Genomic DNA, 13,581 nt, shown 5'->3' with positions numbered 1-13,581 from the left:
GGCTTTACTCTACTACCACTTCCTGTTTGAAAAATTCAACAAATTCTGTTGCCTGGCAGACCGAGAGGACAGAGCCACCATTAAACATACACACACAGACAGACACACACACACACACACACACACACACACACACACACACACACACACACACACACACACACACCTTACACTAAAGTTATGATTTGATTTCCATATGTTACTTTATCCTGTTTGCATATGTAATGAAGCATATGTCCAAGCAGACCATTTCTGGGACCTTTTTTTCCCAGCCTGTGTGTCCATTCTGTTGCAGCAAGATGTTTAGGAGGATTTCTGGTCCGTGGTGGGAGAGGAGTGCCGGACAACACTCCAGATCAGTAGGTGGCTGTGACGCACCTCCTGTTGTTTGCAGATGGCCATTAAACCCCTAATAGAAGGAGAACTTTTTTGTTTTTTAAAGTTTATTAACAAAAAAGGAGCAACAACAAAATTCCACTAACAATTCAAACATACAAATCTTTAAAGATCAAGCCACCCCCTACAAGAGTCTCACTTTACTCACTTCCTGAAAGAAAAATGCAACAAATGCTGTTGCCTGGCAGACCGATTGGGTGGAGCCACTAACAAACACACACACACACACAGGCCGTGTTCGAGATGAGCCAGTTCTGCGCAGATTAGATTATTGGTGATCGGCGCGCAGTGCATGCCGGTTAGATTTGTGTCCGACTTGACGCTGATTTGCTCTGACATCATGCCCACGTAGGCCACGAAAACCTCGTGAGATCAAGGCGGCCACAGATTTTGGAGCAGGGGTGGGGAACCCTGGTCCATTGAGGGCCGATATCCAGCATATTTTAGTTTTGACCCTGCTTCAACACACCTGATTTCAATCAGCAGGTGATTAACAGGTTTCTCCAGATCCTGATGAGTAGCTGCACAGGCGATTCAACCACTCAATCAGATGTGTTGGAGTGAAGACATGCAGGATACCGGCCCTCAAGGACCAGGGTTCCCCACGACTGTTTTGGAGCAAGGCGCTGCAGTTGCTCTCCACCGGCTGCAAAACGTAGGGCATGATGGGAAACGCCTAGCTCTCACCTGATCTATGATCTGACTGGTTCTCATTTTGATCCAAACATCCGGTGGAAGATTGTGAAATGTTAGTTGGTCATGTGCATTCTGTATATCATGTTACGTTGATGATGACAACTATATAGGTCATAAAAAGAAATGTGTTTTGTGTTTGTTTTGTTTTTCAGTCACGTTTCCTATGAGCACACTAAAACTACAGCTGATGACCTTTACTTATTATTACAGTCATGTCTTCATATACAATATATGACATCCACAAGCATGTGAGGATGTGTTTCAGTTGCTAACAGGCACCACAATTAAAATTAAAAATTAAACAAGTATGAACGCTAACACGATATCTTCAGCCATCGTCACCCGCAAGCTACATGTATGGAAATCTGTTGGCTACAGGGCACCAGAGGTTCACTTTGGCGTTCAGAAGTACGAAGGTGTGGACATGTTTGGTCTTGGTTGCACACTGGCGCATTTGTTTTTAGGGGGACATTTATTTCCCATTTATAGTGATTATGAGAACGTCAGAGTCATGGTGCACCTCCTGGGCCAGCCCAACAAAAGTCTATTAGATGCGGGGAAGGAAACTGAACGCTTTTTCACACTCCAGCACAGTGGGTCTGCTCCGTTCTGGACTTTGAAATCACCAGAGGAGTTTGAACGGACGACAGGCGAGACAGTTAAAAAAAGCAGTTCAGTTTTCGACATCCTCACATCTCTGGATGACTTATTGTACACATCAGCAGAAATTAAGGACCCCAATCAAGTTGAGGACACAAAAGCCTTCATAGACCTTCTAAAGAGGATGCTTAGTTGGGACCCGGCAGATAGGATCCAGCCAGCTGATGCTTTAAAACACACTTTTATTAACATGAAGCATCTTCCTAAAGACGGTACCAGCTCTTATGTGACTGCAGCACATAAGATAATGGCAGGATACCAGAACCAAGACAGTCTGACTGCTGAGAACGCCGATGACTCTGTCTCTCTCATCGAAACAGCAAGTTCAGAAAAAGTCAAAGGTGTTGTCACTAATCACTCAGGCTTTCACACGGGAAAAGGACTTGGTTCCTGGGACTTGTATGTAAAGAGAATACGAAAATTAATAAGAAGGAGGAAATGATTGTTACATGGCGCCTCAACATAAGAATCACGAGGCGCAGTAACAGCCCTTGTTGGAGCGACTGTAAGGAAGAGAAAAAATGGGGCATCGTGGTGGCACAGTGGGCAGCACTGCTTCCTAGCAGGAAGGTTGCTGGTTTAATTCTCGTCAGCGTTCTTTCTGCGTGGAGGTAGCGTGTTCTCCCCATGTATGCGTAGGTTTACTCCTGTTGCCCGGGTTCCCCCCACAGGCCAAAAACACACGTTTAAGTCAACTGGTGACTCTAAATTTGCCCTAGATCACGGGCGGGGAACCCTGGTCCTGGAGAGCCACTATCCAGCACATTTTAGAGATTGCCCTGCCTTAAAACACTTGATTTTAATCAGCAGGTGATTAAAAGGCTTCTGCAGAGCCTGATGAGCAGCTGAATAGGTGATTCAACTTTGTTGAAGCAGGGCGACCTCTAAAACATGCTGGATAGTGGCTCTCCAGGATCAGGTTTCCCTAAGCCTGCCCTGGATGTTAGTGAGTGTGTAAATGGTGGTGTGTCTCTGTCCCTGTGATGGACAGGACATGCCCAGCGTGTCCCCTGCCTCTCCACCAGTAGTTGCTAAAAATAGCCACCAACTCCCCACACCTTTTGTTAAGAAAACAAGTAGCAAATCTGAAAAGTTAAGTGTGTGTGTGTGTTTTGTGTGCATGTTGTGGTTGAAGGAAAGAAACGATGTATAAAAAACTTACGCCATTTCCACAAAAATAAACAATAATGAACAGGAGTCTGCTTCTAGACCTGCAGTAAGAGAGAAGAAAAAAATAACAAAAGAACAAAAGCAAAAAAACAAACAAATGAAATGGGACACAACAACAATACAACAAGATCAAGCTATCACTGCGTCAACTTGATGAAAAAATATATAATCAACATTGTTTAACTGAAGAGGCGCAGAGGATCGCCCCGGGGAGCCACAACCAGCAGCCGGCAGAGTCCCGGGAAATATCAGCGGCAAGCTTACAGGCCCGCCCGCAGCCTCCCACCCCCTAGCCGGCCAAGCCCGGGACCCAGGGGCGACCACCCCCGCCAGGGACCCAGCAGAGCCCAGGGACCCAGACCCCACCAGGCAGCCACCGGGATTGATCAGGCAGATGCCAAAAATCTTAAATTCCCTAACCCGGGAGCCACAACCCAGGCAGACCAAGGCACCGCACTTCACACCAGGTGTGGCAGGGAGAGGGGAGACGAAGATCTATATCATCAAAACAAGTCCCAGGAGACGGGAGGAGTCAAAGGCCCCACCTGACATATACAGTCATACACTCCCTCCCTCATGCTCACACATACACATACAACCAAAGACCGTGCCGACGCTAATGTGTAAGCGCCATTAGTGACTCCATGCAATCTGCTGGATTCGTTAGTCAGGAACCTTTTAACTAACTAGCATAATGAAATGAACTTAAAGCACTGTTTCATAAGTAGGCCCAACTGGGATGTCTGCTTTGTAAAGTGCTTTGAGATGATTTGTGTTGTTAATTAGCAGAAAACAAAAAAAAAATACTAAATAGAATTCAAGTGAAAAGTAACTCATCTCGAATCAGGCCTGAAATGATTAGTAAAGGTTTGTTTTCCTGCATCTTGAGGTCATTTCTTGATTTCTTGATGCAGGTTTTGCTTTTCCTCGTCAAAACAAAAAGTAAAAGGCACTGGTAACGGTACTCTCAATGAGACGGGGTTCGATTCCCTGTGGTGCCCTGCTGAATGTTCTGACATAAACAAAAGCATCTAATTTAAAAGCCTAAATATTGACATGTTAAAGCACAAATCATTCTTCCATTATTAATGAGTGAGACATATTTTGTTAATAGTTTTATTAAAATAAATTAACCCTTTCAGGCTCAAAATAAGTTTTGATAAAAGGACGAACAATTAAGTCCTTCAGGAGTACTTCTGAGTTAAAAATGCTCATGAATACGTACGTGGAGTAACCAGGTAGGTAGGTTTTAACTGTTGCAAATCTGCAACGCCTGCCTCCAGAGGGTTAATTATCTTTAATGAAATAATTCTCATATTTAACCTAAGTTGGGTTCAATAATAAAAACAAGATAAGATTGATGATGTCATAATTCTGATGTTATTGCAAAAGTAATGGCACTATGGTGATGCTGATGAAGACGATGATGGTGGTTATCAATTTGAGGCTGATGAAGATGATGATGTACTGCTGAAGTGCAAGAAGAAGAAACAAGAAGGTTTGTAATAAAATAACTTTACAGTACTTAATTTACAGTGTAGCGTACCAAAAGGGTCAATTTTCACCTACATGTTGACCAACACGATAACCTTTCATGGCAACACCATCTGGACTCCCTAAACAACCCTTTGCTCACTTATTGTTCCTCAACTCAAACATAAACATTTTCCCTCAAGATACCTGCACTCCCTGTGTGAAAGCCAGACGTCAACATTCTTCACTCTGAATAAGTGAAGACGCCATAATTTTACACTTATAAGTTACAATAATCATATGTGATGAATGAACAAGATGTTTAAATGAAATGTTTGAATAATCTGTGCTTAAATCCATGAATTTGAAATGAATATTGCTCTTACAATGATCCATTTATATCACAATCAGTATGTGTTGATTTAAAAAGTTAATCATTGTTTACACTCATACACACTAATAAGATACTCATTAAGGTTAATATTCACCTTACATAAGAGTTTTAAAGATTCTTATTCACAGTGTTAAAAACCTTTTGTATTGAAGGAAGGCGTGGCTTTCTGAGGGATGTTTGTAAAAACTCAGAAACGTGTCAAATTCTGATTTGCCAAACTTGGCCAGAAAACATAACAAAGTAGTTTAATTAAACAAGAATAACTTCCCGAGTAATTCAGTTTCCAGCTAACTCCCGATTCGGCCAAATCGGGAAAGAAGCCTCTTTTGAAACAATCTCCTTTGACCTCCTGTCAAAGCCTCTGCAGCGCTGCGGCTGATACCAGACAACCAGCTCTTCTAAGAGCCAAGCAAACATCAACCTTAGACGCAAACAAGCGTTCCAGCTCCTGTTGTGACTCAGAGACATCTCAAGACTGGACGGGTCGTATTGGAGTTAATCTACAGCTTCAGATACCTTGAGGTTGCCCGACTTTTGACAGTCCTGGATCTGCACTGAGGGTCTCCACACAGGTAGTAGACACAACAGATTGTGTCTGATGAGGTTTTTTATCAATAAACAACTCTCTAGTTTATAACAAACAACAAATTCTTTACACCCAGATTTCACCATTTCTCTCAGATACAAAGAACGGTTGCTACAACATCTACAGTAGCTTCCATCACAACACCCCACATCCACCACATCACATCTCATTATTCCTATCTTGTCATGTATCATCTGTTTAGGAAAAATAATTAAATTCATTTTATAAACCATATACTGACTCTCTGAATTAATACGAAGTGTGTTTATGGTCCCTGTATAAGCAAAGACCCTAGTATCTTAAACATTCAAAGATCAATCTGATTAATATTTCATAACTGTATGGAATATCACATCGTATTGGTCATAATTAAAAATATATTTTACTACAGCATGGAGCTGTGACTGTAGCACCTTCAAGCTTACCCATGCTACTATGCACGGGTACAAGAAACGCGCGTCTGTGTCACTAAAACAAACAGCTTCAGACGTGATGTCTGGAACATTAACCAAAAAGGTATTGTCTCCGGTATGAACTTCGGAATTACGTTCGGAATTTGGCATCGGATCGTATTTTTAATTAAGGCAGAAAGGATTTACCTATCTTCCAGTTACACAAGCATTACATATGAGTAAAATAAAGAGATAGAATGGAGACACACTCACTTTTAACAACCAACAGCCATGTATGCAGCTTAGTGCAGACATAGATATGGATGAGAGAGGGGGACAGCGTCCTGAAGGTAAGCGAACGGGAAGCCCCATTTCAGTTCAGCAGAAAACACGAAGTGTAAAAAGATTTGAATGAGACTAGACTTGGCTCGCCACTTTGTAGCGGTCACACTACGGCTTTGGATAAGTGTGATAACGCCATAAAACTATGAAACATCAACCTGATGGATCTTTGAAGTTTAATCAGAAGATTATAGTTACTTTTACTTGTTCAGGGACCATAAACACACGTCGTATTAATTCAGGCAGATTCAGATATATAGTTAAAAGGAATTTTATTTTCTAAACTAATGATTATACATGACAAGATGAGATGTGATGGATATGCGGTGATGGAATGTGATGTGTAGGTGGTGTGATGTAAGCTAGATGTTGATTAGAACCTTTGTATCTGAAAGAAATTGTGAAATCTGGGTGTAAAATAAATTGTTGTATGCTATAAACTAGAGAGTTGATTATTAATAAAACAGCATCAGACACATTCTGTTGTGTCTACAAACCCTGGCGGAGATCCCCAGCAGATCCGGACTGTCAGAAGTCGGGTGGACCTCACGGCACCGGGATTTCGTAGCTTAATTTCCGATACGACCTGTCCAGTCTTGAGATGTCTCCAGGTCACAGCAGTAGCTGTAATGCTTGTTTGCATCCAAAGTGGATGTGGCTCTTTGGGAGTCGTCTGGCTGCGTCAGCTTGCAGCGTGCAAACAGGTTTTTGACTGTATGTCAAAAGAGATGTCTCAAGGATGCTTGTCCCGAATTGGCCGGTTCGGAACTCCGCTAGAAGCTGAATTAGTCGGGAAGTTACTCCTGTTTTAATAAACTCATTATTTATCGTTTCTGGCATATTCTGGCAAATCAGAATGTGCCATGTCTTGAAGTTTTACCAACATCCCTCAGAAAGCCACGCCCTCCTCAGATACAAATATGTTTTTAACACTGTGAATGAGAATGTCTTGAAACACTTATGTGAGGTGAATCTTAACCTTAATTTGTTTCATATGAAGATGTGTATGAGTGTAGATAATGATTAACTTGTTAAATCAAACACAAATTGATCATAAGATCTGCAATGGATCATTGTAAGAGCAATAGTCATTTCAACTTCATTGATTTAAGCACCGATTATTGAAAAAATTTAATTTAAACATCTTGTTTATTCAACCACATGATTAGTTAACTTATAATTTGTAAAGCCTTGAAGGATTAGTGTAGATTCACTTTTTTATTCAAAGTGAGGAATCCAGCAGGGATAAGGCATTTGCTGGAGACCTTGACAGTTTATTTATGTCTGCGTTGAAGAACAACAAGTGAGCAAAGGGTTGATTTGTGTGTCTGGATCCTCCGGCTTGTGCAGCCTTGACTTTGCAGCTCTGGTGTGTATGAAAGGTTATGCTGTGTCAATTCGATGGTGAAAATTGACCCTTTTGATTCATAACACGAGTTAAAAGACACATTGATTGATTAGGCTCTAGTTCATACTTCTCCATGTCCTGGTGATGAAACATTTGAAATGAATGTGCAGATGATTGAGATCCAGGAATGCGTGTAACAGGACTTTCATGCACGAGTTCATTAGAATCACAGGAAATGTATTTCTCATGCAAAGGAAAAAGACAACATGTAACAACATGTGATCATCTAAAGATGCTTTTAAATTGTTCAAGTCTCTACGAAGACCAGACAATCAGCTTTAATGACTTCTTTTATTTTCCTGTAGTCTAAATCCCCTTTAAAAACATTAAATGTAACCAAACAACATCAACATTTTACTTTTGTTCGATAAACCACCTGCCTATTTTGAGATGAACTTTTGTGGAATGCCTTGCTTTTGCAGCATGTTTTCTCGCGTGCCATCCCCGATCAACGGAAATAAGCGAAGCATTGCATCACTTCCACAAAACTGGTTCTGAGAATGTTTTTAGACTCAAACTATGTCAACAAAGAGCAACAGAGCCTAAAAACATCATAGAGTTTAGTGCATGCCAGTCCCATTCCTGAGCCGTTACTCCTCCACTGAAACAAAAGCAAGAAAGGATGTGTTTTCAACGTTGGGTAATTAGAAGCGTCTGATTGATTGAGTGAAGTGAGAATGGCTATTTGGAGTAAATGTGAAGAATGCATTTAAGGGATCTGCAGCTAAAATAAGAGCTCCCCTGATTCGACCAGACCAGAGTGGCCCAGATTGTTCAAATTCACCTAATGAGCTGCTGTGAATCTCTCCTCAGCTCCACTCAATCAGAGACACTTTAGACTAATGAAGTACTTTTGCATGGATAGACCAATAAAACACAATTCATCCATCAAAGCCTAAAGCTTTTATGCTGTCCTTTGAGCCTCTTGAGGCCCCGATTCCTTGTGGCGCCAAACTTCTCTGCCTGAGCCAAGCTCAGTAACATCATACATCATGTCCTGCTGAGGTACTCCTTGCTACCAGTGTTTCCATCATTCCTGAAGTAATGCAAAATCTGGGCAAAAGTCGTAAATGTCCCAATCTGTTCAGTCTATCTGGGTAAATAAGAGGATCTCTTTGTGGGTTGAGTCCCCGTCGAGAGTTTCAAAGAGATTTATTAAAGCCTTGACCTGCTGGTCCTGAAATCATGGCAACAAAGGCATCTGTCTGAGAAGCAGACTGTTTCAGTGGAGGCTTTCCAACATGGAGAGGTGGAGGAAAATATGTAAAGAAGAGCAAAAAGGACATCTAAAAATTAGTAAAATACAATCAATGAGAGAGAGAGAGAGAGAGAGAGAGAGAGAGAGAGAGAGAGAGAGAGAGAGAGAGAGAGAGAGAGAGAGAGAGAGAGAGAGAGAGAGAGAGAGAGAGATTGCATGATGGTGCAGTTGGTTGCACTGTTGCCTTACAGAAAGAAGGTTGCAGGTTCAACACTTGGCTGCAGCTTTTTGGAGTTTGCTTCAGCAACCCAAAGGATACAGGTTTGGGTAATAAATGACTCAACTTTGTTTCTAGTCTGTGGACATGGTTGTCAGTTTTGTTTGTGGTGGACTGAAACTTGATCAGAATGTGACCTGCTTCTTGCCCGAGATAGGCACCAGCCTCTAACCACCAAAGTAGATGAAGATAAAGAAAAACTGGTCATTTTGCAACTCTGTGCATCCCAAACTATCTGAAACAATGTTATTTTCCATAACTGAATGTTTTGTTACAAACCCAATAAAAATTAATCTCTTTTTTTGTTTTCATATTTTGTTCTTATGTTCCCATTCAGAGGAAGGTACAGACAAGAATTCTACAATTTTGCATGCAGGTGTTAATGAACTATTTATTTCTTTATTTAATTTAATCTTTATTTTAAGGTTTTGCACCCTTGAGTTACAGTTCTAAATCAGTTGCCTGCGACTGGGATTGTCAATAAAAATTACTCGCATTCAAATAAAATCATCCCCAAATTTAAAAAGAAAATTCTTACCAAACGAGAGGTACGCCATCTGGTGTTCACAAGCAAGTACTGACTCATTTTAAAGGTGGAAGTAAACAGTGAAGCCGGAAGTCATAAGATTTTCATTATAATTTCGAACGAGTGCAAAAACATTAAAACTGGGAAAAAAGGTTGGTTTTAAATTTTGAACGTAGCTGATTATTTCAAGTGAAGTGTGAGATTAAAAAAATACATTAGTCCACCTTGGACCCTGCATCCCACAAAGAGGACAGCATATTTCCACATTTGTTCATTTTTATATGACAGAATATTTGTTAAAAATATGTGTTTAGGGATTCAACTAATTATAAATAAAAACATACATAAAAACAATAGTATTACCGCCAAATTTTTGGTTAATTTTGCATAACTTTGACTATTTTGCTTACAGCGATTTTACAGTTTATTGTTATTCTTTAAAGTTTTCTTGATCAAATAGTTAGTCAGGATTTAGAGGAAAAATCCCCTCATTTTCAGTTGATTTAAAAAATGTCAGTCCATTTAATCACAACTTTATTTTCATACAAATAATGACGCAAATGTGTGTTTTGTGTGACTTGCTGATTCAGTACCATCTATTTATGCTGATATTTACCAATTCTGCCTTTTTCGGAATCCAGTATTACCTTTTTCTTCAAATTTTTTCCCTCTTTTTGAGTTTTACTTAAAAAACTAATTTCCCATTTATTATGATTTATTTCAAACAATTGTAATATGTTAATTAATAATCAGTTTTGTTCTTGTGAAGGGCCTTGTAATTTTTTTATCTTGAGAGGCTCTTTGAAAAGCATAAGTAATTTTTCTATTAAGCCAATTTTGAATTCTGATTTACATTTAAAACTATGTTAAATATTTATTTTATCGCATTTGCAGAAGACGAGGGTAAAAAGATAAAATAATGAAAAGAGAGAATTCTGACTTTTTTCTCAGAATTCTGACTTTTTCCCTCAAAATTCTGACTTTAATGACAGAATTCTGACTTATTTTTCTCAGAATTTTTACTTATTTTTCAGAATTCTAAGATTTAAGTCAGAATTCAGAGGAAAACGTCATGATTTGTTTTATCTTTTCAGTGGCCCTAATCCTCTTCCGTGAGTTTTAAACATTTTAGTAGTTTATTTTACTGTTTTTATTATTTTTACTTCACTGTTTTTTATTTTTCCCAGGCCTAAATATTCAACTTTATTTTTGCTTACATCTTTTATTTTGAAGTGGTGAAGCAGAAGCTACGTCACATGTTGTGTTTCACTCGCAGAAAGTCTTCCTGGCTGCGTGTAGCAGCCGCTCAGCAGCAGTGACAGCATGACATACAATGCGAAGATAGGTCCGTCCATTCTGAGCAGCGACCTGTCCTGCTTGGGCAGCGAGTGCGTCAGAATGATGGAAAGTGGCGCAGATTATTTGCACCTGGACGTCATGGACGGGTCCGTTTCTCAGCAGCTATTACCGAACCAGCTAGCAGCTAGAAAACAAGTAGGCTACTAGTTAGCCAAGTTAGCCTGAATTAACTTAGACTGTGGAAACATAACATGTCATTTAAGTTTAATTTTTTAAAGCATTTAAAACTTATGCGTGGTCAAGTTTTTGCATATCTTTTTTATTTCATGTTTATTTCCTCTACCCGGTAGTAGAGACATGATTTTACAAGGTGAGAGAATTACTCAACGTGTTTCTACCTTTAAAGGCACTTTGTCCCCAACCTCACATTTGGTCATCCGATGGTGGAGTGTCTGAGGAAGTCAGTTGGCCAAGATCCTTTTTTTGGTAAGAATCAACCGTCACATGCACACCGCTGGATCCTCCCTGATGTGCTGTGAGGTGATTTTATGTTTTTGTGTTGCAGACATGCACATGATGGTGTCCCGGCCGGAGCAGTGGGTGAAGCCCATGGCTGCAGCTGGAGCCAACCAGTACACCTTTCACATAGAGAGCACCACCAACCCTGGAAACCTCATTAAGGAGATCAGAGAGAGCGGTATGAAGGTCAGACCAAAAAATAAAAAATAGACATGAATGAAATCCAATCTGGGTAAAATCTCACTAAAGTGAAGTGAAGTAAGATGGTTTTATTGTATTTCAGGTGGGTTTGGCAATTAAACCCGGCACTACAGTAGAAGAGCTGGCCCCGTGGGCTAATCAAATCGACATGGCTCTGGTTATGACTGTTGAACCTGGTTTTGGAGGACAAAAGTTTATGGAAGATATGATGCCCAAGGTAAGGACACACCATAGGTGAAGAACCAAACATAAAAACAGATCTCCAGGGTTGGGAATATAGTCCTCCACAGATTTAGCTTTCTGAGAAATTAGTAAACCATAAGAATTGGCTATAACTGAAGGATTAACAATTTAGTTGATAAGTTGGAAACAGAAAAGGTGAGGTCTGAGAATTTGAGGTGTAAAATGTACCTGAGTAATTCAGTCATTAGCTGCTTTTTTCAGTCAGGACAAATGATTTCATTTATCTTTCTTTCTTGTCCAGGTGAGCTGGCTGAGGAGTCAGTTCCCCTCTTTAGACATAGAAGTAGATGGAGGCGTCGGCCCTGACACAGTTCACAAGTGTGCAGAGGTGAAGGCCGGTTACTACTTTAAAATCACTGTGTTGAATTTTTCTTTAACATCACGTGTGAACATGTTTCCTCTAGGCCGGAGCTAACATGATCGTGTCGGGCAGCGCTGTGATCGGCAGCGACGACCCTCGCTCGGTCATCGCGCTCCTCCGCACTGTGGTGGCCGAGGCAATCCAGAAGCGCTCGCTGGACCGCTGACGTGCCTCGTTTGTGAATCCGCCCCTCCACAGTGTTGTTCCACATGCCCTCTTTCCACACACACAGCAACACATCACAGCAGCCGGAGAAATGACTCAGAACGGACATTTCTGGGGTAGAAGTTGCTCACAGTTGGATTGAGGGTCATCTTTTATCAGCTGAAAGGGAAAAAAGTACCAAATCAGATGTGATTGAAGCTGTGTTCTGCCTGTTTAAACTTGATCCTCTCCTGCCACCGTTTCCTTTTTATTAACTCGAACCGAGTCTCTTTGGCACAGGGACGATTACAGGACTAGAGCAAAGTTTATGCTGATTAACCCCCTAAACATTCCAGAGCATTGTCTTAAGTAAAAACCCAATAAAGTCACCCAAGATGGTTTTCTTTTATTTTATTTTTGAAACTTTGAAAGTAAAAGTCACATCATCTTCTGCTGATTTGAAACCATAAACTGATTTCTGTACCACATATCACTACTAGGACGTGTTAGATTTGGTTTTGCAGATTAAACCGGAACAACTTAAGTTTCTTCTCTCAACTGTTGATATACACTAAAATAATTATATATACATTCCTCAATATGCTGCTTGTTTTACCACAGATGGATGCAGAAGGATCAGTTCTGACATGAAGAATTACGTTTTCCATTAAGATTTAAACTAAGTTGCATAAATGAAAAGGGACATATTCAGATGGATAATGATGCAATCCTCTTCTAAAAGAACCTTTAAACAGCTGAAATAAAAAATGAATGTTTATAATGACTGAAGTCCGTCATAGGACATTTTTAATTACTGAAGAAACTCTTGATGGTGGAAAAAACCTGAAACAAGTTAAACATCTGTTTGGGTTTGGTATAATGAAAAATCACACAACTTCATCTGTTTACAGCGTTTACTTTTAGCTTGTACAGCAAGTATAGCTACAGTAATCCAAAAGGAATCTTATTTTTTTCATGTTTAATGATCACATTTTTTTAACTAATACAATACATTTAGACAGTAAAATACAAAAAAAAACTTCTGAGGAAAAACTTTGAACTAAATTTTTACTTGATATATATCAAGATTAAAATGTTGAAATATGAAATTGATAAAATTGGCGTTAAAGAAAAGTACACCCTTACCACCACTTCATTAACCTTTAAACTGCTGTTTCAATGCTCGTACACTAGGTGGCGACTTTGGACAAAACCCAATAGACTGCTAAACTGAGTGAGAAATCAGAATGTAAAGGGTATATTATTAATATGTGAATATGAACACATTATAACACT

General features: G+C 39.9%; 1 protein-coding gene across 1 annotated transcript; it reads left to right on the top strand.

The window, feature by feature from the left end:
* The first annotated feature begins 10,767 nt into the window (after positions 1–10,767).
* On the top strand, positions 10,768–12,684 carry rpe (ribulose-5-phosphate-3-epimerase). Its single transcript, XM_015966338.3, has 6 exons — positions 10,768–10,963; positions 11,224–11,303; positions 11,383–11,522; positions 11,620–11,754; positions 12,022–12,108; positions 12,185–12,684. The coding sequence occupies exons 1-6, from the start codon at positions 10,842–10,844 to the stop codon at positions 12,305–12,307; spliced, it is 687 nt and encodes a 228-aa protein (XP_015821824.1). The 5' UTR covers positions 10,768–10,841; the 3' UTR covers positions 12,308–12,684.
* The last annotated feature ends 897 nt before the right edge of the window (positions 12,685–13,581 follow it).

Source organism: Nothobranchius furzeri, chromosome 14 (genome assembly GCF_043380555.1).
Source record: "Nothobranchius furzeri strain GRZ-AD chromosome 14, NfurGRZ-RIMD1, whole genome shotgun sequence".
Classification (NCBI taxonomy): Eukaryota; Metazoa; Chordata; class Actinopteri; order Cyprinodontiformes; family Nothobranchiidae; genus Nothobranchius; species Nothobranchius furzeri.
This window is presented reverse-complemented; position numbering and strand designations above follow the sequence as displayed.

Coding starts and splice junctions, on each gene's coding strand:
- rpe (XM_015966338.3), top strand. CDS start 10,842: ATGACATACAATGCGAAGATAGGTCCGTCCATTCTGAGCAGCGACCTG. Junction 11,304..11,382: donor TGGCCAAGATCCTTTTTTTG/GTAAGAATCAAC, acceptor TTTGTGTTGCAG/ACATGCACATGATGGTGTCC. Junction 11,523..11,619: donor TCAGAGAGAGCGGTATGAAG/GTCAGACCAAAA, acceptor ATTGTATTTCAG/GTGGGTTTGGCAATTAAACC.